This window comes from Kryptolebias marmoratus, linkage group LG1, assembly GCF_001649575.2.
Source record: "Kryptolebias marmoratus isolate JLee-2015 linkage group LG1, ASM164957v2, whole genome shotgun sequence".
Lineage (NCBI taxonomy): Eukaryota > Metazoa > Chordata > Actinopteri > Cyprinodontiformes > Rivulidae > Kryptolebias > Kryptolebias marmoratus.
The window spans coordinates 7,491,591-7,519,265 of NC_051430.1; the positions used below are offsets into that span (position 1 = coordinate 7,491,591).

General features: G+C 41.3%; 1 protein-coding gene across 4 annotated transcripts; it reads right to left on the reverse strand.

Moving 5' to 3' along the window:
- Positions 1–655: 655 nt before the first annotated feature.
- mtmr3 (myotubularin related protein 3) lies at positions 656–27,675 on the reverse strand. Of its 4 annotated transcripts, XM_025005616.2 has the most exons (22): positions 27,483–27,675; positions 24,954–25,021; positions 23,162–23,218; positions 21,696–21,785; positions 20,559–20,675; positions 17,959–17,979; positions 16,950–17,032; positions 16,036–16,202; positions 15,846–15,942; positions 15,515–15,628; positions 14,461–14,651; positions 14,025–14,156; positions 13,751–13,862; positions 12,996–13,191; positions 11,880–12,065; positions 11,450–11,620; positions 10,799–10,944; positions 8,867–10,388; positions 8,651–8,761; positions 8,448–8,536; positions 6,526–6,552; positions 656–4,774 (listed from the first exon to the last, which is right to left on the reverse strand). In XM_025005616.2, exons 3-22 carry the CDS (start codon positions 23,162–23,164, stop codon positions 4,603–4,605), a joined length of 3,747 nt encoding a protein of 1,248 aa, XP_024861384.1. In that variant the 5' UTR covers positions 23,165–23,218; positions 24,954–25,021; positions 27,483–27,675; the 3' UTR covers positions 656–4,602. The 4 variants fall into 4 exon arrangements, with proteins under 4 accessions (XP_024861384.1, XP_024861385.1, XP_017270092.1 ...); XM_025005617.2 differs by lacking the exon at positions 6,526–6,552; XM_017414602.3 differs by lacking the exon at positions 17,959–17,979 and having other exon boundaries at positions 4,603–4,774.

Consider the following 27,675-nt stretch of genomic DNA (forward strand, 5'->3'; position numbering starts at 1 on the left):
AGTGCTGTTTGTTTATTTAAAAATACCTGGATGTGGGATGGACTTTTTTCTGTTTTTTTTTTTGTTTGTTTGTTTGTTTTAAATTGGCTTTCCAATGCATTTTGTGAGGATGAACTACCACCTAGTACTAGGTATATTTTTATACTTAAATACTGCTTCATTTCAACTTTTAGGAAAATATTCTATATATTTTTTCTGCCTAAACAAAATACTTGATCAAAATCTTACTATTTTTTCATCACCTTAACATGCAATCGTACCTTTATTTTTTCCTTTTACGGTTTTCATATGCGGGCCTAAACATTTCCATTGATAAAATTAGTTTTATCTCACAAAAAAAGAATGATCTGTGCTCCTTTTCTTCACTTAACAGAAGTTTGTAACTCCAGTAGTAAATGATGAAAAGTGGACATCAAGGTGATTATGCTTTTTGCTTTTTTCTCCACATAGTCAATGAGAAAAATACTCTGCTTGTTTGAGCAACTTTTAGAAATGCTAATTTTTAGTTTTTAGAAAGTCTGATAGGAGGTAATAGTCCAGAAACACTAATGGTTTTCCATGCTTTTTTTTTTCCTCCACTTATCCCGACCTGGAAAATACATAAAATTCCAAATTTTTTAAGACATCGAAAAAACCTGCATCTCACACACACGTAATCGGTTTACCTAGTTTATTTTTCCTTTATTTCTACAACAAGGTAATGCTCTGTAAAGTAAATTCAACAAAACAAAATATTCAGACTGGACAAGGAGCACTTGTTGTTACAGGAAATAGCTATGTACAGCTACACACTCCTCTGACAGACATTAGAAGGTTCAAAGTGCTTATCAAACACAGGAAGAAGGGGGAAAAAGAAGGAAAAATCAAGCAAAAACACAACTGATCCCTTTAGTGAGAGACCTGTAATGAACTGCTTGGCACCAGTCTCCCGTACGTGTGAGAAACTCTCACACACACGCGCGCACACACACACACCCTCAAACACACACTCACGCACATCAAATGATTACTGGGCCGCTGCAGTGAAGCCTTTGATAAAAAACAGAGTACGACATACGCAGAACAAGAGAACTTCTAAGGAGAGGTGGGTAAAAAAAAAAAAATCAAATAAAAAGCACAGCAACACGTGTTAAACGACACGTCACCTACCCTCCCTCTCACACAGCACCAGCTCTTGTTGTGCTCCTTACAATACTGAAAAGAACAGTTCTCTTTCCTTTGCAGATTTATACCAGTAAATAAAAAAAAAAGAAAGACCTTTTTTCTTTTTTATTCACAGAGACTATTCACATTTAAGGATTGTTGAAAAAAAGACCAGCTCGGCGCCCCGCAGCCTGCGATAATGGTGAAGATGCAGCGCGTGCGTCCGCTGCAGAAGAGATGAGACTCGCCGTTAATTTATATCTTCTTTTAGATGAAGTGCTTTGCTGAGATTTAAAAACTATGGTAAAAGATCTTGGCAAATACTCTAATGCAAGAAACAAAAGTGATTTTCTGATCCAGATTTAGATTAGAGAAACAAAATCAGTCAGAACAGGTTGGATTTCCTGCCTCTGTCTTATTTTAATGGCGTTGCTAGTTGAAGTTCTTTAAATAATTATGGTTTACAGAAATAAGAGCATCTCCTCTGAGCTTGCTCCCACCAACACCCTCAGAAGAGCGCCACCTCTGACCTACAGCTCAGGTACGATGCAGCAGAGTCAGAAATCTGAGGACTTCAGCTGAGGGTCATCCCACATTATGAGGAATTTGAAGATTGGCAGCTTCACCAAAAAATGATCATTAAGATCCTAATCTAAGTGCTGTACCTTTTATTATCCAGCAGAAAAACAAAAGTTCAACAGGAACAAGAACAAAGGCCTTTGTCAATGGTGTGAATTTGGAGAGGGACAGGTGAAAATAAAGGAGTCAGATAAAAAGTAGAGGTAGTGTTTGGAGATGGTTCGAATGGAGTCATGTTTGCGTGGGAGCTTAGGGGAGGCTTTTAATTTGAAATCAGGCCACCTGTTTTAGGACCACTGTTTGCTCAGCGCATAGAAGACTCTGGCTACTAATTTCCCCCCTTTTCATGCAAGGTGACACCGTCGACTTGACAGGGAAGTCCGCTCATTTTGCTGTGATCGTTCAAAGCAAAAACATCCAAAGAAAAAAAAAAAAAACTGAGCGTGGCTGCACAACTAAATCCATCGCAAACACTGATTATCCTGTGGCAACTGAATTATCCGGATTCCTTTTAACAGCAACTACACAACAAAACCTCAATAAATAAACTCCAACTCATTATCGCATTAAAAAGAGGAAAAACCACTGCAGCATCAAAACAGGACAACCTGCTTTTCTATCAAAACGCCTGTCGTCTCCAACAACAGGCTGCAATATATATATATATATAGATAGATAGATAATTCTTCCTGCAATTATTAACAGAAAAAGAAAATAAAAAAGTGACTAAGTAAGTCACTATTTGAGGATTCTATACAGTTTTCTTAAATGCTATATATAGATATCTGAATATATTATTTTATTCATTTATTTTACAAAAAACTGTGCGCGTCAGTGTGTGTGCAAGGAGGTCATTGAATGCTGCACAGCGAATGTCTCAGTGAGGTGTCACTGACCGATCTCGTGTGAATTTACAGACTTTTAGGAAAAACATGAAGAGCCCTTTCTGCTGCCGCTGCTTTCCTCCAGGTTTGGAAATTTAAGAAAGTCATGAAACAGGATTCATTCTGCCAAATGGGACTTCAAGCAGAGGAGTGGAAACACGTCCAGCTCCCTCCCAGTGCCTTCTGGAGAAGAAGGTATTGACCTACGACCTGCTGAGAGGCAGGGGCATGAAGGTTTGTTATTAAACATCCTTGTCTGGGGGTCTTCACACTGACTCTGCCAGCAAATGGGCAAGAAACATAACACAGATGATCAATCCTCTCAAGCCTTCATATGCAGTATCTTACTGAGCTGTAACTGTTGGAGACTAGTTGGCAACTCAAACTTGCAGGAAAATACACAAATTTTCTAGAGTCTCACTGTTTGTGACCAGTGAGCCGAGAGGCCAGTTTTTAAAAATCAAGTCCTGTTTTTGTTACAGAACTGCATTCTTAGGCCACGCACATGACTTCAGTGTCCACCACAGCAGATGACCCCTACATTTATGATTTAATCTGCTGCAGTACACTTTCAAATTGTAGACAGGCAGATTCAGAGCGGTTTAGCAGTAATAATTTCTGATCACTGTTGGGGTTTTTGGACCTGGGAATTTGCCTCGGATGTTTTAATTCAGAGCGCTCCTGTGCAGCGCTCCTGGGGCGGATTGGAGACACCCACGTCAGAATTGAGACTGGTTTGAGGCACGCATGACGACTTTATGATCATTTTAAGAAAAAAAATCTGCCCCAAAATTCTTTTTGAACATGTTCACAACTCAAGAGACAGGACTGCCATCCCATTCGACTCACGTGAGGGAGTTGAAAACCACCGCAAACACAGTAAGGCATCCTGGAGACTACCCCATCCGATTGCCAACTAGTTACAGCCCAGTGTGATACTACCTTAACTAGTCGCTCTGCAAGCGAGAATATTTGTTGTCAAGTCTTGCAAAGCAACTGTGGTTTTTAAAGAAACCCAAAAGTAAGCTTTTAGAAATCTTTAACCCTTTGTGAGTCTACCTTATCCACACTTTGGGCTTCATCTCAGCTCACTGTTCATGTAAAAAGGACCGCCGCTCGTCTGTTGGTGTCTTAAGGACAAAACCGCATTTGGACAAAATGGTCAGCTGAGACTCTGCCTGAGGAGTGACAGGATCAGTTCACCCATTTTAGAGAAAGAAAACCCAAATCATCCCGAGTACAAAAAAGAGCCAGCATGAAGAGCAGAAGGCTGCTGTAGATGTGGACCTTTAAGGGACCTGCAGGATCCAAAGTTCTTTGAATGTTGGACTACAGAGAACCAGTCCCATCACAAAACCAAAAAATCATCTAAAAAATACATATCAAACTCTTGTTCAAGAGTCTTCCTTCATGAAATTTATGCATTTTTTGTCTTTAGTTAGAACCCTTTTTTTTCTTTGGTCGTTTGGGTGAACAGACCTTTTGAGATTTTTTTTTTTCCTTTTCAACATTTGCGAGGACATTTCTAAAACAGACAGATTGTTTTTGCACCAGTGGGACAATTCATTCACTTTTTCACCCTCCACAGAAACATCAGAGCTCCAAATTGAGACGTGATGCTCCTCAGAGCTTTGAAATAAAATCTAACGTGTGGGGGTGGGAGGGAAAGATGATCTGAAGAGGCCAAAGTCCGCATGAAAAACAGTGAGGCCTCCTCCTCCTCCTCTGCATGCCTGGTCCTAAACCCCAGGAAATCCATTCTCGCTCCTCTTGCCTTGGAGTGCAGTTCCATCGCTGCTGCTAACCCTTTCACACACTCACACACGCCAACCCTCAGCGAGCACATCATGCTCCGTATATTTACCTTAAATTGCATTTCAGCAAACACACACACACTCAAACAAAGCATATGGGACATTCGGCGTAGCTCCCCATGCGCCTGTGTCAGCGGCTGGTGGCTCGGCCCAGCTCCCCCTGGGTTCTGGTTGGGTGGTCCTCAGTTGGAGCTGGCTGTGATGGGTTTCTCCAGCTCCAGGTCGAGAGGAGCCGAGCCGACCTGGAGGTTGCTGTAGCAGCTCTTGCACACGCGGCTGGGCTCGAACAGCTGCTGGCTTGGCACTGGGATCTTTTGGTCGCAGCAGCTGGCGCAGAATACGTTACCGCAGTTCCTGCAGGGGACACAGACAGATCAGTAAGACCTCTGACACACCTCTGAGCCTGCAGTCACCATGCGATCTGTGGCAGATTGCTCTAAATATTAACAATTCTCAACCTTTCGTTGATCTGACTAGTAAAAATTTGATTCAAACGTTCATTTTTGACCACCTGAGATGCATGGTGCAACAGGTAGAGGGAAGACATGCAAACCTCGCTCACCTGTTCGACTGCAACTTATTTTCTACATGCTCGCTTAGCCATGGTGCTCTACACACAGCATTAAAGTAATTATTCAGCCAGTTTACAAAACAAAAGAAACAAAAGAAAAGAAAAGACAAAAAAAAAAGCAACACACCAACAGTGTCACTGAGTAAGACAGCCAATCCCACCAGAGGACTAAGATTCAGACGTGAGGCCATGCGCACACTTACACACGTAGTGGGACACTCTGTTCCTGCCTGAACTCAGCTTCAACACAAAAAACCCCTCTGATTCACCCTGAGTCTGCAGCCTTTTGAGCCCAGTGGACTGACCAGCTTCTGATGTCATGTCATGCTGCTGGGAGTTGAGATGCTGAGGGTGGGGGTGGAGGGGGGGCAGCATGCTGCCAAGGTGCCTGTGCAGGGTGGGGGGTGGGTGCTGGGGACACAGTGACCTCGTTCAGACCTGGCATTAAAATTTGTTCTCAGCTATCAGGTTGCATTTGGATAGGGTTAAATGTGGGTCTGAATGGCCTCAACACGCACTGAAAATGGTTTCACTTAGACCCCCTTCGGAGGTGATCTGGAACCCTTTTATCCACATTTGTTTGGTAGTCTGAACACAACCTGCCCTGAGCCTTGATGTAGGAACTCCTACTGATCTGAAATGACCCCGCACAAGCAGCAGAATCTTCAATGGACATCTAAGAGAAAAAATAATAATAGTAATAATAATAATAATAATTAAAAAGTTCACTCAGTGCAATTAAACAGCCACCCTGGGGAATATTCTGAAAATGCAGCTTTTTTGGGGTAAAGATGTCAGTTTTGTTGAGATTTTACCAATCAAGACTGGATTGCACGGCACACCGTGGTGAGTTTCCTTATAGTTTATTTATTTATTTTTATTGTTTTTTGAGTTGACTGGACCTGTTGTGGTCTCTATGAGTCACAACATGCTGTCAATACCAGAACAGTCTGAGCAGCATTATGTTGCAACATATTCACCTAACTGAACACCACTGATGTTATGTTCACAGTGAAGATGTGTAAAACACATGATGGCTGTCAGTGCAATATAGAGTTTTATGGGTTAAAATCCTTCAGTCTTAGCCGTGACATTGAGCTCCGTGAAGTCACTAATCATTGTATTATATTTTCCCCCATATCACGTCTGTTATGTAATTAAGCTTACTGCCAGGTGTGAACACTGAATCAGCGCTGACCACTTGCTGTTGAAACACCCAAGACGGATCCTTAATGTGAGGTCTGAACAGGGCCAATGTGGATGTTCTTCTATGGTGTGTTGAGGCTGAGGAATTCCATGTTTTTGTTGTTTGAATGTCATTTATTCACTTAAAATGAAATAAAAATCAGTCCTCGACCAATCACAGGCCCACTGACAGCTTTGTGTCATCAATCCACCTTGATAAACTACTGATGATTCAAACTGACTAAAGACGCAGCAGGTGAGTAGAGGAAGGGTTGGAAGGGTGATATTAGGATTAGGAGGAGGTTGCAGCAGAGTGGGGGCATGACTGGGGAGGGGGGCAGAATCTCACCAAACCTCCTGGACAGGCTCCCTGCCACTGTAGAGGAGGAAGAGGGGCAGACAATGGATAAGAACTGCCTGAGCAGTGGGAGAAAACATGAACAAACCAAAACACATCTGCATCTGAATCCACAGCCAGATTGCCTACGGATTATTTCATTCGCAGCTAACATCTGGAGTGCTTTCTTAAACAGTGTTCAATTGGATTCAAGATGCCACACAGAAAACGAAGTGAGGAGGACAAAAGAGTGATGAAGACGTAACACCAGAGGAAACGGCCTCGGCTGGTGGCACGAGGTTAAGGTTCACCTAATTAATCTCATCTTGGACATGTGCGTACATTAAACATCTGCAACAGACAAGAAACCTCACCAACTAAATTCAAACCAAATTATCAATTATAAATCATAAATCACCACATAACTTCATTAATGTGAAATGTGTTTGTACAATTCTTACAACTGAATTAATCCTGTCACAGAGAATGCTACTAAGATATGATAAAAGTAAGGAAATAGTTATTAGTCATATTTCTAGAAATCACCCCCCCACCACCACCACACACACACACACAAATGAACAAAGTTTCCTGATACAAAAAGTGTTTCAAACACCAGTAACCTTGTAAATATTATGAGATGCGTATGAAAACCCTGGCTTTAGATTCAGTACGTCTGAACTTCTGCACTCATCCAAACACACAATTTCTTTAACCAAGCGAAGAAATAAATGTTTAAAAATACATGTTTCTTGAGACCGCAAAAGCTCACATTCACCCTAAATTAAAATGCTCCAGTGTCACAAAGCGCTAAAACTCCAGTAGTCTCATACATTTTAATTGTTTGCCAGATTTTCTAAAAATACATTTTAAAAAAAGGTTAGAGCTTTTGAAAATTTAGCTTCATAATAATAATAATTTTTGTTTTTATTACACTACAAAATTTTACTATTTCACTCTAAAGCTGCTTGGAGTGCAGCAACTCTTTCTCTATCACACACACACACACACACACACCTGCACATGCACACTTATCTCAGCTCAGCTCCTGAAAAGAAGAATCACCAACGGTTTACAATAGGAAGGCTCATTGAATTACACTGTTATAAATTTATCAACTTTTCAGGCTGTTTTACTGAAGTTTTTTTCTCCCTCAAACAAAGCCTACAGCTAACCGCTAACAGTTTTTTTGAACAAACTAGTTTTTCTATGTCCAAATCCTTACCCAGCATGACCACCACAAACAAGTTTCATGATGCTTACTGGAAAAACACTTTTTACTGTTAAGCTCACACTCAAACGGCTCTGCTGCATTTAAACGTCAACTAATTTTCAGAGCAGAAACGTCTGAGGTCAGTGTAAGATTTACTCGGACCATGAGGTGTGGGGGTATCTCCAGTATGACTCAGCACATTCAGTTGGCTCCTACAGAATATGCTCACCACATCAAGAGGAATCAGTGCAAGAGTTGGTGTTTGTTGCACTTATTTTTTCAACCAGTAGCACTTAGAAAAATGGAATGAGACATTTTGGAAAATTCAACAAGCAACATGACTGTGACATTTATTATTACTTATTGTTGACAAATGAATCAGAAAAGACGCAGCCACATAATTCCTCTTTTGGTTATATTATAAAAGCTGTGAAGATTTGATTTACTTTCCTTGTTGCCTTTTAACTGGAAACTACAACCGTAAACAGCATTATGTGGTGCAGAGCTGTTATCAGACATATTTAAAGTAGATCTGAAATATAATATTGACTCTGAAGAGTACACTAAAAGGTAGTAGACACATTGAGAAAGAAAAGCCCTTCGGATAAAATCACTGTGAATCATCTTGATGATAAAAAGCTTAAAGTTGACCCAGCCCAATCTAGGAAGCTCGGTGTTGATGAAAGGGGAATGATTCTTGAGTTATAACGTCAGCACTCACCTGCAGTGATGCTTCCTGGTAGCAAGCCAAAACCTGCTTTCACAGCCGTAACACTGTGCAGCCAAATGATCAGGGTACCAGCGAGTGACCTGCAATGTACAAAGTCATTCACAGCTTCCATCATCTGAACAGTTCACCAACAAATGCTGTCATATTTTAAGTGCATCACTGAAAACTATTGATAAAATCCTGATAGAGCTCACCTCAGTGTCCTGCTTGTCTACCTGCTCCCAGCTGGCCTCTGAGAACAGTTCTGTGCTGCAGCGCGACAAACAGTTTGGGTCGAGATTGTACTCAGAGTCTGTCATTGAGGTCTGCAACAAGTGAGTCAAAGACAGTCTCTATTGAGGCAGCTGTAAGCAGCAAATAATCAGCCTGAAGTTACTCAGACTAGTTACACACGTCTATGAGGATCTTACCACCTCGTCTCCCACATCTCCATTAATCCTGTGGGAGCTGGCGTGTTGCTGATTCTCCAGGCGACTCCGCAGCTCCTGTACCTGCTTCTTCAGAGTCTCCACCTCCATCTGGTGCCCCACCTCAATCTGCCTCAGTCTCTGCTGGATGGCGTCTGTGTGCAGGGTCAGCCCATCGTCGTCCAGGTGGCTTCGGGACGGCTGCTCGGGGCTGACGGTGGTCCTGCTCAGCATGGCGTGACAGCAGCGGTGCTGAGAGCAGCCGCCCCGCAGGTGGAGGATCAGAGAGTTGCAGCTTGCTAGGGACACCTGTCGACTCAGAGCAGCCCGCTCCCCATTTCCTTTGAACCAGTGAGGACCTATGCAGGGGTCTCCATCGGAGCTGTCCCCATTGCACACCCCGTCCCTGCTGAGCTCAGCACTTGCAGACTGAAAGGCACTAACAGAGGGTTGCTTGCTGCCCCCGTTTAAAGTTCTGCTGAAGCTGTGCTCACCGGTCTCCACCCCCCTGTCTCTCCTGGAGCAGGAAAGTTGGCTCCTGCCATCACTGCAGGGCTGATGGCTCAAACAAACTGTTTGTTGTGCTGGAAGCTCCGATCTGCTGCAGGCTTCTTCAGTTAAAGTCTCTGTGGAGCTCTCCATCAGGGAGGCCCTCTTATCCACCTGCTCCCCTGGCTCAGAGACAGCATGGCCGAATTCAGACACAGGGCAGGACTCGTCTATGCCCAGCTCCTCAGGGGACCTGTCCACAAAGCCATTCATTATAGTTCTTTGGGTTGCAGTTTGCTCTGGTTCACCTGAGCTGAACTTATTGGGGCCATGTTCTGGCTCCTCTTGTACCTCTACGTCCTGCTTCACCAGGCCCTCTGGAGTCTCAGTCACCTCAGGTGCCTGCTGATCAAATCCCTCTTCTTTCTGTGCAGGTAGAGGGGCAGAGTCACCATCCTCTTCTGCCTCCATTCCACCATTTTCTGGAAGATAGCCATTAGCAATTATCTCTCTCTGCTTCTCAGTCCCATTGGTAATCGTGACCTGATTCTCCTCCTCAACTTGTACATCAGTCTTCACTTCCATGTCGGCAGCAATAATAACATTAGCCGAAGCAGCACTTCTCTCTGCTTGTGCATCTGCTCCTGCTTCCTCTTTTGTGGCTTCCTGAAGAATATTCTCCATTTGGCCCTCAGCCACACCCACGGCCACAGAGAGCTCCGCCTCCTCCGTGTCCTCTCCTGATGGCTCTGCAGAGGCATTCTGTCTGAGAGCAGCCTGGGATTCCTGGGACTGCAGACTGTCGTCCACCTCAGAGTCAAGTCCAATTGGAAAGGGCCCCTCCCCATTGGGCTGCACCTCCGGATCCTGATTCCCACCCCCCTCGGGCCCCACTGCCATGTTGAGCTCCAGAGAGCGCCGGTGGTCCTGCCACTTCTCGTTGAGGCTTGGGTCACTGGAACGGCGGTTGGGAGCCAGTGAGTTTCCCAGCTCACACGCACTGGGCAAGTTGTCAAAAGAACGAGTTTTTGTACGCCTAATGAGGAAATTTTAAAAAATTAAAAAATTATGCACAGAAACACCATTTTAAAAGGCTCACATTATGATTCATAATCTGATCAAACAAAATGTATTATTAGAAAATCAATCATTTTAATTGTTTTAAAACAAAAAGATGCAACACAAATGTGATGAAATAGAAGCATTTGAACTTTGTCTCTTTAACTCAAGGCTTAAAGAATAAATTATGCTGAAATCCTTAAGAAACACCTTTTTGTCTGGATGTTAAACAGTATGTATGACTGTAAAAGCTTGAACAGAGCAATATTTTAAAGCAGCAGAGCTGAAAAGTCGGGATCCTCTGGCTGTTGGAGTCTACATTTTGTATTTATCTTACATGGTGCAGGAAGTGGGGGGGAGAGTCACGTGCCAGCCTGCCAGGCTCACCTGCCCAGGGGTGCATCCTCCGGGTTGGCACCGGGCACTGGATAGGGAGCGCAGGAGTCATCGGAGGGGGTGGTGGGGGAAGAGCTGGGCAAGTAAACTGCTGTCCACAACATCAGGTTCCTTACATGACAGACTGGGTGGAGAACCTGCAGGGAAAACAAATTATTATTCAAACACAAAAACAGAACTCGCAGACATACAAGTCTGAGCACAATCTGACAAGAACATCTGAATGCAGCTTCCACACTCAATGTGGACAATTTTGTGACCCACAAACAAAAACCAAACAGAACACAAACAGTAATCACAACAATGCAGTTCTCAGAAGGGTGTGAAACAAAATCTAAATCCAGTCTGACACAGAGACAATTAGCAATAAATCTATGACATTGTGAAATACAACATTCTGGTTTTATCCTGCCTGTAATGAGTTTAAAGACATGCTGTCTGGACCAAAAAGAATGAAGATTCTCCAGTTTCACATTCTTTATCAAAGAAAAAACCTTACCATTGTCTGTCTTGCTAAGCTTTTGACTTTTTCAATGAGCTTGTAGATAATTTTTATGAATATACAGTCTTAACAACCAGAACTCGCAGCTGTCAGCTTCCTGAAAGACTAACTGACGGAAGGAGAAGAGAGGGTGGACGTACGGAATCGGAGTGGGTGGAGTACAGCATGTTCCTCAGCGTACGGTTGGCCGGTCTGAGCAGTGACCAGACTGAGCAGGTCCTCTCCTGAACGTGGCGATCCTCCCTCTCTTTGCCACTGTTGCACAGGAAGGTGCCGAACAGGCACGAGTAGGTGTGCTGCACCAGCTTCACCTGCACACACAAACACACACAAAATGACATGCAGAGGCTTGTGGACAAACACCCAGGAACAACAAGAGCATAGATGGAAAGGGGTTTTCTAATATGTCTTGTTAACGAACTCTTAGGGTAAATGAAAATTAATGCTTTAAGTGGAAAAAGATGTGTAATAATACCAGGAATGTCACTTTCACTTCTATACATAACATTCAGAGGTGTTAAATCTAAAGATGCAGACAGAATCAGACTCTACAGCTAAATGTACACATACCAGGAAGGCCTCATTAAACTCAAAGGAGCATGGGAATTGTCTCTGCAGCTGATGAACACAGTCCAGCCACTGCAAGAAGACAGGACAGCGCTCGTTCAGGTCCTCGGAGTTTTCCCCGTGACCACAGCGGTCAGCAAACTTATGGCCAAAGTCCAGCCATTCTGTCTCCACCAAAACCTGGAAGCCCTGCACAAAGTACCACAGTTCTTTTTAGGCAGGATATGAGCAACTTAAAGGGCTCCAGATTAACACAGATTATCATGGCTTAATTAAAAATAATGCGTCAAAAAAGGATGTATGTTAGGGGTAAAAAGTTGTATGAAATCCATTCAGCTCAGATGGATGGAAACATCTAAATGGATCACCTAATGACATGTTTGAGTTTGTTGAACATGAGAGCCCAGCCAGATTAAAAATAAATTAAAAAAAAACAGTATCAAATCACAATATAAATGACACTGCATCATAAATGTATGTACCCCAGTGGACACAACACATTTAGAGCAGGTCCACATCATTATACCACTTTATTGTGAGAGAATTTAAGGGTGATAATGCATCCCTATTGACAAGTCAGCATTTTATCCCTAAAACAATCGACTTAACAGTTTGTTTTCTTATAACATGTTATTTTATCATAAAATTCATATCAAACAAACAAACATGCATGTGCCTTGAACAAAACTATTTTGGATGAAAGAGATTGGCTATATGGTTAGACAGAGAGCAGAAGCTTCAGCTGCAATGCTTTTAAATAACTTCCATCTTGTTCATTTGGGTCAGATGTGAAAAAAAAATACCAAGAACTACAGGAAAAACCAGTGAGGAGAGTCAAAGAGCTGTTATTTACTGTTTTAATCATGCATTCAATTGAATTTTTCTGTGTAGTTAATCAGAAGACAAAAAACCCCCAGAACTGCTGTGCATTTTGTCTTTTAATGTGACAATTTTAGTTCAGATGTGTGCTGTTTCTTCGATGTCAGTCTGTCTGCAGGGGGTAAATTCAGACATGATATCAACAGGGTCAGGTGTTAAATAAACAAACAGCAGTGATTATCTAAGATGATTTAGAAAATTAACAGCAAATTATGTGACAGAAAGAAAACTGGTCGATACTTCAATGGTGCGGTAGTAAGGGTCCAAAAGCAGCTTGGACAGAGCCACAATCTGAGGTGTGCGGTCCCAGCCATCGGAGCAATGCACCAAGACGGGTCTGTGGTCTCGGTCTGCAGCATTAACAACTAGCAGGGCTGCTTTCAGCAGCAGGGACAGGTGCTGCAGCCACTTGGTGCCCTCCAGTGCAGAAAGCCAGCTGCAGAGACAAGCAGCAACAGAGGAAAACCATCACAAAACCTCAGACATCTCACAATCATGTTTTAACTAACATTTACCACAGCCCATAACAAGTTTCTAATAATAAGAGTGTTCCTTCTGTTAGCTTCTGTGCTTTGATTTGTATACTGCAACAAAACTTAGGTACAGTTTTTGAAAAAAAAAGTCACAGATAACTTTTGCAACTTAAAATGTTTGACAGAACTACAATTCAGTCCAGAAAAAAAGTATTTATTAAATCCTCAACTGTAAATCTGGTACATACATTATGATCTGCTTCTGAAATTATTACTTGATTAAATTCAAGAACTTTAGACGGATCAGATTAACCACCTGAATATCGAGGTTAATCTGAGTGCAAATGGAAAGAGACCCTCTACCTGACTCTGAGCCAGGCTTTCTAAATCAGACACAGTTGTGACTACTGGCTTCCTCAGACAAGCTCAGTTTAGCTGTAGTTTTTACCTGTGAGGCTGTAGTGTTGTGACTACAGAAATGTAAAGGTGCAGCTGGGGAGCATTTAAAAAAATAAAACCTACTTGGCTGGATCAGGCATCTGAGTACAGAGGAAACGCAGAGACTGGAAACTCTTGCGAATGGAGTGGATGTTGGCCATTCCCATGAACACCACCTCACAATTGGGATAGTACTCTGCAAAACAAGAAAGGCAGATGAAGGCAACAGAATAACAACAAAAGAGTTTTAATTATAGCACAGGGAAAAATCACATTTGTGGATAAGTGAGCTCCTGAACCTGCAGCACATATTGACCTAATTTTGCTTGAAACCTTGGACTGAACATTTAAGACCTACCCGGGCATTCACAACCTCCCCCTTTTGCCCTGTTTGCTACTGCTGCAGCGTAGGACCTGGCATCCAGGATCAGTAACTTGTGGGGCTGGATGGCCAGTGTTTCCACTTCAGAGCTGTTGGTCATGGAGGATTCTGAAACACAATAAAAAAAAAATTCAGCTGACATTATTACATCAAAAGAGAGCTGATAAACCAGAAAAATAAAAGCTGCATTGAAGTACGTTTACCATGACCTGACAAAACTCTGCATCTGATCTGTGTTTATGTAACTCAGCTGCTCCAGAACAAGCCTAAACAGGTCGAGTTGAGCTGCAGCGTCTGCTGCAAATTCCTACAAGATCTCAGCATAAAAATCTGACTGCAGGGTGGTAAGTACGGGATTTGGTGAAGATATGTGCAGCAGTGTCGGTGAATGAATCCGAGTACGAGCTTTTACCAAAATCAGTATCAGGCAGATCTACTCCGTTGGTGTAGCTTCCGTTGAAAAGGTGTTTGCGAGAGCTACTGTCCACGGCGCAGGCCTTGGCGATGGACTGAACCAAGTGCTCGTCGTCGGCATTCCTCCAGCCCCACCAGCTGACCTCTGGTTGGCCACAGCGGGCGATCACAGCTCCTGTGCTCTGGTGTCTATAGGGGGTGTCAACCAGGAAGAAGTTAGCCACAAACAGACACTTTATTTTTACCTGAAACAAAACATTGCCTTCAGGCAAAATGACGTTCACTGATGTTATTAAGCCCGTAGAGTTAAAAATAACAACTAACAAACTGACTAAAACTTTTGAACATTTTCCTAAATGTCAAGTTCATATGTCTACATTTTTATTTGTGAAACACACAGTATAAAACTGTTTAGGCCTCAAACAAACACTATTCAGTGAAACAAGTCCATAATTATCAAAACTTAGGATATTATTTAGTTTTTGTTTAGAAAACATCTGCATATTAAAATTGTCACTCAATCATTTGCTTAACAAATCAAATGACTAAGGCTTTCTGACAAAAAAAAACAACAATATGAAGAGGAACTGCTGCTTTTGAAGCAAAAACACACTGATCTCTGTCTTTAAAAGCCACTAAACTGTTGTTTCTTATATATTTCACCTGCAGTCGCAAACATTACAGCTGCACACAACATCTTTCTTATTTTTGGTTGTAAAACCAAATCCTGTCAAAGGCAAAACTCTTAACTGAAGCCTCTCTTGGTAATTTCTCCCTTTAAAATAACCAAAAGATAAGTAAGACAAGCAGGGCATGAGGCCACGATAAGCTGTCATAAAGACTTTATCTATCAAAAGCTTATTTTCATAAAGACGCTTTTCAATTCAGTGTCATAGGTTCAAGTCTAGTTTGAAGCCTGCTACAGAATCATGAAGATTTTATTCAAACATCTGTCTTCGGTTCTTTTACATAAAGAAGCTTCTCATTTCTGTGCAGAAATAAATATGTTCAGGTCTGGTTTGAAGAACTGGGGGACAAACAAACACACCGACCTATAAACCACAGCAGGAAACCTCTTCCAGGAGCGGAAGGCAGCCACATTTTCCAGCTCTTTGTCAGTGATCCAGGCTGGCACCAAGAGTTGCTGAGGATAGCTGGGGCAAAGCCTGGCAGGGCGGAGGGTCAGAGAGCAAAATTAAACAAGAAGAGGGAGCATCAAAGGGTTGTGACAGCTCAACCTGGGTAAGTCTCTTATCTGCCCAGGGGTGCAGTGCCAGTGGAGTACAATAACACAACCACTCACTGTCTAACACATACACTGACTTATATTGTTGGTTAATATAAGTGGCTGACAGTGAGAGAAATTAACAAAGCCTCTTTTACTTGAACTTGCTGTTGATGTCAGATATCCTCCAAGCATTCTGAGTGTCAAAACCCATCCTCTCCACCTCATTCTTGAACCACGAGGTCACATGTTCTCCTGCAAAGAAAGCATTGATGTCCGAAAAGACCCGGACGGAGGAGACACCCCTGTGGGGTAATGTGGGGATGCAGGGGAGACAGAGACACTCACCTGGCCTGCACAGCTCGCCGTGCTGCTCCTTCTCTCCAGCGTACACCTCCATGCACCAGGCGTGGAAGGCGAAGGAGAAGAGGTCCTCCAAGCGAGAGGGAGGGTGCACTACGGCATTCAGGCGTTTGAGCCATTCCTGACACTGCTCAAAGGTGGAGAACTGACACCTGGAGACCAAATGTGAAGGCAAACAGATGGTCAATAGCCCTCAAAGTATGAAAAAAATCCAATACATACAACACAAATCCAACAGTTTAGAAATGGGTCATTGTTTCCTGGAATATTATCCATTGTTTGTAAAGAAAAAAGTTAAAAATAATGTATTTCATAAACACTAAAAGTTTTACATTTGAGTTTTTAATACCTATTAAACTCATGCAAAAATGCATTTTTAACCACCACTATTTGCATCGCTCTACCACTTATTTGTTTTAATTATTATTGTTTACATTCTAGTTTGTTATTCAGTACCTTTTAAGTAATAAAATATACGGCGTCTAAATTAAAAGTTTATTATGACTTTAGTGGTATTGTTGAATGAATCTAAACATGACTATTTGTTACTTCAGTGCTAAAGTTATGTTTTTATATTTTAAAGAGAATCATTTCAGAGAATCGTGATCTTAAATCACAGAAATAAAAATTGCAATTCTAATTTTAAGAAGAATCATACAGCCCTGTATGCATCCTTGTCCAGAAAGACCATTAATTTTTCTTTTGTGATAAAATACCAAGGTTGTGCGCAAATGTATCTTGTGTGAAGAAGAACAGAGTTTTCATAGTGCCGCTCAGTGAAGACACTGCAGGTTTCTCATCTCCCTTTGTACTTTCAAGACAAAATGCTGCTGTAGCCACTGAATAGTGTGGCACAACATTAGTAAGGAAAAAAAAAAAGACACTTTTACTGCTCTTACCTGACAACCTTACAGTCCTTACAGGTGACGTGAAGCTGGAACATGTCTCGACACTCCACACACTCAATCAGCTGAAGGGGGACCTGTGGAGACAAAAAACAGGGAAACGCCAAATCGTTATCGACCAAAACACTGAGGGACACCTTTACAGCCTGTTATTTCAACACAGATAAAACTCAAGTCAAGCTTAACACCAATTAGGAATGCTTACAGAGAGAATATCAGTAAAAACAAGCTCATGCAGTCAGTACTGAAAGTGCAGAGGACAACAACGAAAACCTTTCAGCAAATTTGTTACAGCCGAGCTGCAGCAACATTAAATGAACCTCAGATATATAGTAATATAAACCAAACCATCACACATAAACTTTTGCAAATCACACAGACCACTTGCCCAGGTGCATCTGCATTAGTATTTACATCTCAGCTCACTTTGAATTCTAAAAATACAGAATCCTCTTTATATCAGCACAAAAACACTCAACTACAGAGCTTAAAAGGTTATTTCCATATCTCCCTTTTGGTAGAGCGATACGGCCTCACCTTTTACAGGCAAATACCATATCATATCAAAAGTACACGACTCACGCGATTATAACCTAATAGGATATGTAAAAAAAAAAAACAACAGGGAAACAGCTCTGCTGCTTTTGACTTTGTTAATTAGTTAGGAGCACTTTTCAGCAGAGCAGTGGTCTTCTGTTAAAGGTGTGGCTCAAGTCAGTCAGTCATGCACGACTGCCAGCGATTTAACACGGGTCAGCTCTTAGTACATAAATACAGAGATGGGCTACAGCTGCAGACAGATTTTGTTCATGGATTTGAAACGTCGCAGTTCAAATCTTTTGCCCAGTCATAGTTTATACCACGTAGTATAAAACTAACATCTGGTGTTAAACAAAAAAAATTCCCCTCCCCGAGGCCCCAGCTAGTTAGCAGGCAGGCACGATCTAAATTATAGAGTTAAAACCAACCACTCCAACTCCATGCAGCTCTGCTGGGTACTTACTGACACCTCACAACAACAACTCTATCCAAGAGAAAACAGAGGGAACAGTCAGGAAGGTGATGCGTGTTGATGTGTAACTACTTTGGACTGCTATCGCCACACATTCTGGATGTTTCTCACAACTTCATCCTCCATCTCTAATACGGCCACAATCAAAATTCCTCAGCTGCCTTTTAACCGCTTCGACTCTGCCACATCCCACCCCCCCGATCTGCGAGCTGCGATGGCTCCAGCACGTGACGCAGGCGCCTCGTCAGACCACCCGAAGATTAACCCCAGCAGCACGAAGAGCGGGAAACGGAAACTGAATGAATTCTATGAATGTGCAATAGTGAAACTAAAAAGGCTTTGGCTCTCTGTTCAAAACCATTTGGCACTCAATCTTCATGATTACATTTTCTCAGCTAAGGGTGATCCTCGAGTGAAGCTTTGTGTCGAAACTGGCCATAGTTGAGATTCTTGAATCCAAATTTAAGAGCACAAATAACCCTGGTAGTCCTGCAGTGAAAGAGTCATTTTATTCATCAACTTAGAGCTGAGCAGAAGCTGCTTTGTTAAACATGAACAATGTGCTCACTCACAAAATTCATTCAGTTTCAGTTTGTCTGCTTGCAGTATTTGTGTCACTGCAGAACCATGAGCTCTGAATGAATATAAATTTTACTACTAATACTGGTAATGGGTGGCTCTGTTATGAGTTTAAGCAGCTGGTTTCTTACTGTCAGCGTGCTGAATCTGTGAGATTCTAATGTTCAACACTGAATGATACTGAACATCAACATCATGTCTTTTTCCATAATTTGAGTTGCTTACACTGAGGTTCACACCATACAGATTAAATTTGCTACATATCATTATAAAAGGCAGGAAATCATAATTTATTGTGTGCAACTGAGTTCATTTGGCTGTCTGTTAGCAAAATACCTCACAAACTACAGGACAAATTTTAATAAAACACTCAGGAGGTAATCTTTGGATGTACATCTACAGCTGATTAACTTTGGGAGTCAATCTGATTTAGTATGGCTGCCACGAATAACCAAACACAAAAATGGCTCCAACTCAGTCAGCTGAACTGATATTGAGCCAGAATTTGGTGTGGTAGTAGCTGAGAGCTATCCCTAACACATTCAGATTGAATGAGATATTTGTTTAAAAGCTTTGACATGTACTGCAAGACTAAATGGGCATTATTCACATTTTTAAAAAAAGGCTATTTCATTTCTGAATTAAATTATTCTCTTAATTTTGAAACCTAAGTTTAATACCATCTGAAGATTTACCAATCACACCTTTTAAAAATTGACACCAAATCTGCTGGTATTTGTACGGCTGGATGCCTTTGGCAAGTCAAACAAAAACTATCCAGAGCCTATTATCATTATTATTATTATTACCACCTTCCAACTTCTGTTTTTTAAAACCTTTGGCTGCTAAAAGCAGACGACAAATTTAAAGAGGCAACACAAACTAAATCAAGGCACATTTAAAGTGAGACATTGTTTCAAGGGATAAAGCAGACATTGTTGAATATTTTTTATCTTGTTAAAGAAAAAAAAACAAGCACTGCTCTGATTCAGACACCCTCTATACGACTGTAGATTTCATATCAACTTAACACACAAAACCCCCTAAAACAGGTCATATATACAGAGTTTAGTTTAGTATTAATCTTTATGAGCACTTAGGAAAACTGAGAAAAAAAAACATGTTCAAATAAAAACAAATCATTTGTTTGGGACCAATCGCTGATGTTCTTTTAGATATACTCAGAATGATGTTTGTAAAATATAAAAATGTTTGATGTTTTCATTTATTCTCAACAATAGTTCATTTGTGTGGGTTTGGTTCTGTCTGTAAACTTAAACTATTCATTTTAAACAAATCTAAAATGTATAGTTTTTAACCAAATATTGGACCTTACTCTTTTTACAAGAGGAAGAGAAATAACCAAAAGGGTTTGATGCACCACATGATTCGTCATTGCACAATTCTTGTTTTTCCTTGCCAGCTGAAAGGCTGCTCTGTGATCTGATCATAGTTTAAGTTTACAAAGGCATGTAGGCAAATTAAAATTAGGGAAAATGTGAAATTTGAGAGCAAAACACCTTAAGACAATTGCTTGTATGGACTCAAAGATATTACACTACTAATAAAAAAAACAAATAGCAGTTTCTGGGGGAAAAAATTACCAAAATCATGCAAAAAAAGTACTTTTTAGTGGTAAACAGGGGCAGGATCAGTTAAAAAAAGGGCCACTCTTGGATAACAAAGAGTCTATCTATTCTTATGATGAAAACAGTTGGAGAGGAGGAGGCTGAGTGTTATGCCTCCCCTCTGGAGCAGCTGCAACCACGGCAACGAAAAGTCCAGAGAAGAAGTGAAGCAGGTAGGCGAGATCAGGTCTGAGTGCCCCGGTCAACACAGAGCTGGCACAGCAGCCCAGCTCCGTTCACCCACAAACTACAATACACACTTTCACAACAGCCTCCAGTCTGCACATGGCACTCATTTTGTTGTCATTCGTAGCGGTGTGAAGGATACTCTTTATTCGTTTCTGCAACCTTGAAGCTCATTCATCACTTTTCAAAGATACTTACATTGACAACAGACTCTTTGAACTTTATGTGTAGGCGGTAGTTAGACATGGCAATGATAGCATCCTCTGCTCTCCCCACATACTCTGTGAACTCCCCGTGCAGCTCAGGAAAGGGCACCTAGCAACAGCAGGAAGTAAAACATGTCACTTAAGCTGCAAAGCCACAAAGATCCAATCAGCAGTTATTACAGCACACAGACACAGAGGAATGTGAAACGCTCAGTTCAGCACAACTATTTCAAAAAAGTGGAAAAAAACGAGAACTGTTTTAAACCTTTCACAGATGTATATTGTTAAGAGTTCATAGCTGTTGTGCAAAACAAAGATCTCACTATAAAAACAGCTATTTTTAGACAATTGTGTGAGGTAAATCTACTTTTGGATGCATCAGGTTTATTGACACGTTATTGTAAACCTTTTGATTAGGCATGAAAATATATGAATTAGTGTTTATTTATGAAGAAAAAAACGTATTTAAGTTTCAAAACAACTAAAATGCATTGATATTCGTTTGATAATTGCATCACAGCCCTCTGACTCCTAATCGAATCATGAGGTGCCTAAAGATTTCCACCTCTTTGTAATACATTAGTGCAAATCTTCCTCATAGCTTCATTGGCACACGTCTGTAAATAAGAAAGAAAGTCATGCTGCATGTGAAATATTTGGGAAAAATCAAACAGGGAACAAATGTTTGGTCTATAGCTGCATCAATTGAAACAAACTTCCGTTCAGACGCTGAGGAAAAACAACAACGCAGTAATTATAAGTAGATCATAAAGGAAAAAAACAAATTGGCCAGCCCTGATATTTATTTAATGATGGGATCTGTATGGCTGATTAGAAGCCAAAGTAACAATCTCTAAAGTGTGATTGTCTCTTGATGCATGAAAGTCTGGAAAAGAAAATTGACACAGAGCCTAAATCTGCAAAACACAAATTCACAATCTTGTGCTGTAACTCCCTTTCCTGATCGGCATTTCCTTACAAGGATTTATTTTTCAGTACAGTATCTTTTAAGCAGATAAAGTGGGCCTAACGTAACGTATCACAGTGGCTATGCAGCAGATTACAGAGTTGTGAGGTTAAGTGTTTTTTTCCAGCCTCAGACAGGCAGTGAGGTTAGCAGCTGGCTCACCTGCATGTTTTCTTCCTCCAGGACGGGGGACTTCTTGGGAAAGATCTGATTGGCCTGGATACACTCCAGGCTCTGCTGCCCCTCCTCCTCCTGCAAAAAAAATCCTGTTTATTCATGACGGAGCTGGAATAAGCTTTCACAACTGCAATCATGTTTCACAAACATGATACTCTTTAGTTTTAACTTAGCTTTCAAAACATCTGGCTGGTTGTATTCATTATCCATCACTTCTTGTATCCTTACTTCAGATGGCCACAGCACCATCCAACTATTCATACTATTTGTCCTGCATGATTTTGTGACAGAGACCTGACAGAATACGGTCTTCCTCTTTTAAACCTACAATGTGATGTGCAGCCATGATAATTTACTAATATCACGCCACGTACAACAACAGCATCATTTCTTGAAGAAATGCATATCACCTGCTGCCTTGCATGACAAAGTTTTAATCAAAGATCTTGTGCAAATCTGTTAGTGCTCAACATATGTGATGGGGATGACCCTCAACTACCATCCCACTAAATTTGAGTTAGAAATCTGTAAAAAAAAAAAGATAGCGTTATCGCTATTTTTGTGTCTACTAAAGGTGCTTAGCTGTGGCAGCCTTCTTGAATAAATCCAAGGACTACTGTCTGAGAGTTTCATTAAAATCCTTCCAGAAAATCTTGAGATATTTTGCTAAGAGACAGAGTGTTGGCTAACAGACAAATAAACACACGCAAACACAGAGGAAATTACACAATCACCCAGGCAACAACAAACTGTAGTATACTAAATAAAAGCACTATATACAACTCTAAAAATAAAAAGGAACATAGAGATTATTGTACAAATAACGCAACAGAAAAACGCATGTTGTGTGCAACATTCTGTAGGTTTTTATGAGGGCCAAATGTTTGAGGTGATGGTAGTCATTAGAGCAACCATTTCAGTGGGGAATGCAAGGAATGAAGTTTAGTTTTCTTTACATAGTCTAGGATTTTCCCTCAAGGGTACGTTTAGAAAGTTTAGACAAAACGTCACACACAGACACATAACAGTTGGGGAAATAAAGCTTGATAGTAGACAGCGGTAGCACATCCTGTGTGATGCAAGCACAGCAAAGGCAGAGCTGATGATCACCACAACATAATGCTGCCAACAAACAGCAGAATACTAAAATAAAACATCACTAAAATGAAATAAAAAAGAAAATTATCACAAGGAAAACATATCCGGTAGTCAGGTGCTTATGAGATTGTAACAACAGGATATTCCTGCAGAGGAAACTGAAAGCTGCCCTGCTTCAGCGGCAACCCCAGACGACCTTTGACATTTTCTGAGCTGACGCAACCGTCTGCTTCCTGACAAACAGAGCTGATCGAAACTGATAATCAATGGCCAGCTCCGATTTTACAGATTGCAATCAGGCTGAGGGACGCAACAGTCATCATCCAAAACAGGAAGGAAAGTGAATACTTTACCATGGCCCCAGTGAAGGAGTGTGGGTCACCCAACAAGAAACTTTGGCCTCGGTATGTCTGCACAACAAAAACACACAGAAAGTCAGCAAAACACTATGAAAAACTATGTAAACTGTACAGTACTGTATAGTACTCCAGGGCAAAGATGCTTGAACTACTAAATGAAAGCAGCCATTATATCCTTATAATTGGTGCAAACTTCTTTTAAACTATAGCTAACTATAGGTATAGCTAACTATCCCAAAGTTTTCAACATCCGCTGCATGTTTTCTTCCTTCCTTCTTTTGAATGAGACTCTCAGCTAGCAATGTTACTGTAAGACATAAACACTTAAAAAAAGAGCTGTATTTATATTACTGAAAAGGTTTAAAAATCCAAACAGTCCAGGTCAGTTAGGCCCGTTTCAAAACAGCTTTTTGTAATCAGGATTCAGTCATTTTAAACATCAGGTTTCTCGTTAATTTGATGGTTTTAATCTATAAAACAACGGTTATTGGATGTATTAGGAGAATCTATTTGCTGTAAAAAAAAAATAAAAAGTTTTAAAGCAATTTTAGATTAAAAGTTTTACCGATTTCCTTGTGAGGATGCTGCAGTCCCAGTATGTAAATAAATGATTATCTGAGTGTTGTGGTGGTGGCGTAGCACCAACCACAAGTTTCAATTTTCCCAAATGGAGTCCGACCAGGGACTTCCTCTGTAAACCATTCTCTCAGATCTCATCATTTCCACTCACGTCTTCAGCGTCCTCTCAGAGAAGGCAGAAATATTAAGGAAGAAAGACGGCATTTGAGGCTCCAAATAAAAACTGTTTGTTAAGACTAATATGTATTTTATAAAACAATTGGCATTAAAAGAAAAAGAAAACATCTTTTTTTTTACGTCTTATTTCATGTGAAAGTGCAACAAGCTGCAAACTGAAACTTTAAAAACATCACGTTTAGTAGGGCTGCACAATATATCAAAAATATATTGACAGCACAGTTTTAGCGTTCATAATATTAGAAACTCAAAAGATTAAAAAAAAAAGACAAACTGCATGCAAAAAACACAAATTAGGCAATCAAATGGACCCCCACCCATCTAAATGGGTGCAATAGTATCCAATAATATTGCATGTTTTCCTAATATTGTGCAGCTCTGACGTCTGGGTGAAGTTAGGAGGAATTTGGATTTTAATATCACATAAATGATTCAGAAAATCTGGAGGAAGTATTATAACTTCAGAGAGAAACCTGAACCCAATATCCATTGTTGTGGCTGTGGGACCCTCAGGCTGCACTGAATTAAAAACAGACAGAATAGTGATATGGTAGAGGAGAACAGAGACACTCTTTATAAAAAAAGAAAAACACCCAGTAAACACAATTTATCAATACCCACACCAGCGCAGGCTAGAATGCAATAAAGAAAAGAAGTTAAAACCAAAAATAAAAAACAAAACAAAGATGATGACGCCTTCTCTGGACCAATGCTGTGAAAACCAGGATGTACTAACCTTGGGTAAAGTATCTAAAAAGTACCACAAGATTCACTTGTGCAGATTGAAATGGGGCCATTAGAAAAGCTGTTTATGGATTTTTGAATCTTGTGGTACGCTTTTGTGAATACTTTAAGACTAATTTATTTCCACAGTGCTAGGCTATAAACTATCAACTGCCTTAAGTAACTACGATGGAAAAAAAAAACATTCAGTCAAAAGTCTATTAAGTATAACTTGGCCTTCAATGACCTACAAAAACACTGGTGACTAGAATAAAACTTGTCAAATAAACTTGTTTTAAAGACTTACTGCAGACAGTCAGCGACGGATGATTGGAAGTTGTGGTGGTCCTATTTGGGAAGTCACAAGCAAGACATCTGCAAAAATTCAAACAATCAGGAAATGCTTTTACTTTGAAACATCTCTCCATTTTGCAAACAGGTGATGTCTTCAGAGAGACACGCTGCATACAGAAGCCCCTTTGATTCCCTGGTAAATATAGACATACTGGTGGTCACAGTGGCTCCCATGTGAGCTGGGATACCACTTAAACTCAGATGTAGAGTGGGGAAAAATGCCTGCTGAACGTCAAAGCACCAAGTCCACAGTTAGCTAGGCCAGTGGTTTCCAAACTTTTCGGCTTTCGAACCAAAACATAAATATCACAATGGCTTGTGACCTTGACTATTACTGGTTGAAGTACACAAACATGGCTAATAAGCAGTTTACGGTGGTATCTCACTGGGCTGTGACTGTTGAAGACAAGCTGATGACTCAAAATAGTGGTAAAATGGGCATATTTTCCATTGCAGTCTCGCTGAATTTTGTGTATTTGTGACCATGTGCAGCCACGTTTTGAGTGGCCAGTTACTGAAAACTATGGCTTATTTTTGAGTGCACAGCTTGCAAAACTGTACCCTGGGTGTGCATATTATTTCATTGCGCACGTTGTACCTACATAGCTTTTTTCCCCTAATATTCACGGTGGCAGCCACGCCCTTTTTTATGATTTCATCTGCTGGAGTACACTTTGGGAATGAAGACAGGCAGATTTGGAGCAGTTTTTAATCGTTATTAAACATTGTCAGCTTGGACTTTAGACCTAGACCTATTTGCCTCGAATGTTTTCTGTCAGAGGAGGGCTCCCACATGCCAAAATACAGCTGTAGCGCTCTTGAGATGGGTTAGAGTCGCCCACGACACAGTTCAGATGAGTTTGAGACACGTGTGTCAACTTTGTGACTACTTTGAGAAAAACTGCAACTCAGAACAGGAAATTGAGAACCAGTGTAGCTTCATTTCGATTATACATGATTGTTGTGCTTTTCTTTTTTGTGTTTCATTATATATTCGCTGTATTGGATTCTGTTTTTGTTTCTGTTGTAAAGCACTTTGGATCGCCTTGTTGCTGAAAAGTGCTATATAAATAAATCTCACTTCACTTCACTAATGTTTCTATCTCTTTAGAAGAGTTTGCACTAAAAATGCCACTGGCAATCAATTTGAAAGTTAATTGGATTTCTGTAGGTCTCAGGAAACCGCTGGGCTACGCTATGTGGCCTGATCATCTGATCTGCCTCATAAAAGTCAACAGAAACACTAAATCCATACACAATTTTTTTTATTTGTTTTAATTCGTGCAATTAACCCTAGTAGTTTACAACACTCAGCTGACTTGACAAAGTTACTTCTGCATTTGAATAAACTAAAGATTTACGAGCACTGTGTGTCAGTGATAAATAAAAGCGGTTTTAAATTGATAAACGACATGTAGAGATTTTGTGTGGAAGCTTTTTAAACAGGCAATCTGTTGGGGATATGTGAGTGTAATGCTCAACAACTCGTTGAAAGGTCAGCTGCTCCTGCAGAGACTGAAACCTGATCTAAGGGGGTCAGTGAATGGGCAGCTCAGCGCTACAACACACATCCTAATGCACATTTAAAACATTCCAGACATTTTAAAAGAAGAGGAAGACAAAATAAAAGAAGAGAGACGAGCCCGGGTCTGTTGGTGTTGACGAGCAGCTGTAGGAGGTGATTACTTCACCGTGTGATGACTCCTGTAGCTGCCTGATAAAGCCTATCTGCCCGCCGCATGTCTCTGTTTACAGCAGCGGCACATGACCTGAACCAGGCCGCCTTCAGCCCGGCACAGAGCCCGGCTGGGACACTGTCAGGTCAGGACAGGCTGACGTTCACAGGACAACACGGGCTCACCGATTAAGCTAGCTTAAATGACGTGACTCCCAGAACAAATAAAAAAAAAAAAAGAGTTTTATATAGTTTACGCCACAGTAACTTGAGGCTGTGTTTACGTATGAAATAAAGCTGAGAAAGAAAAGCCACGGCGCGTAATTGGTTGTCCTAACCTAACATTTAGGAGCAAATCAAGAACTTATCGAAATAGTTTTCTGAAGCAGTAGCTGACCCCACTTCTGCATTACATGCTTTATCAGAAAATAAAACAACAACAACCGGGCTTCGACTTGCGGTAATGTTATGGTTGGTGTTTCTTTCGTGTTGGGTAAGCTCCGTCTGCTGAGGCTACCTAAGTGAGCAGCTAGTCGCTAGCTGACGTCCATAAAGACCGAGCTAAGCTTCACCCAGAGCGGTCACAAGAACCGACAGAAGCCCCGATAAGCAGCGGGCTCCTAGCAGTCGGTGTTGGGCATCAGGTGCTGTACCACAGGCAAGCCAGTGAGCGGACTACTTAGCATTAGCCGTCTGAGTTAGCGCCGCTCGCAGCCACTGTTTTTGTTGTGAGATGGAGGGCGGACCCCGGGACGGAGGCCTCTGTCAAAACACAGCGAGGACTCGCTCCACACCCGGTACACTCACCAGTAAAAGCGGGAACCAAGTGGTCGGCGGCCGCAGACTCATCCGAAGCCCGTGCGGTAACTCGACAGCAAACCAGTCTCGGGGAAACAGGCATTAGTCATATCCGAGCCGAAGTCTGCCTCACTGCGTCCCTTTCCAGTGCCGAGCCTTCGTCGCCATCGCCGCGAAATCTCCAGCCCAACAACATACGTGT

Bases quoted from the DNA above. Each gene is read 5' to 3' on its own strand.
- mtmr3 (XM_025005616.2), bottom strand. The intron at 10,389-10,798 runs GTGAGCCTGGCA...TTTCCTCATTAG, and splicing joins GAGGATGCACCCCTGGGCAG to GCGTACAAAAACTCGTTCTT. The intron at 6,553-8,447 runs GTGAGTGCTGAC...CCTCCTCTACAG, and splicing joins ACCAGGAAGCATCACTGCAG to TGGCAGGGAGCCTGTCCAGG.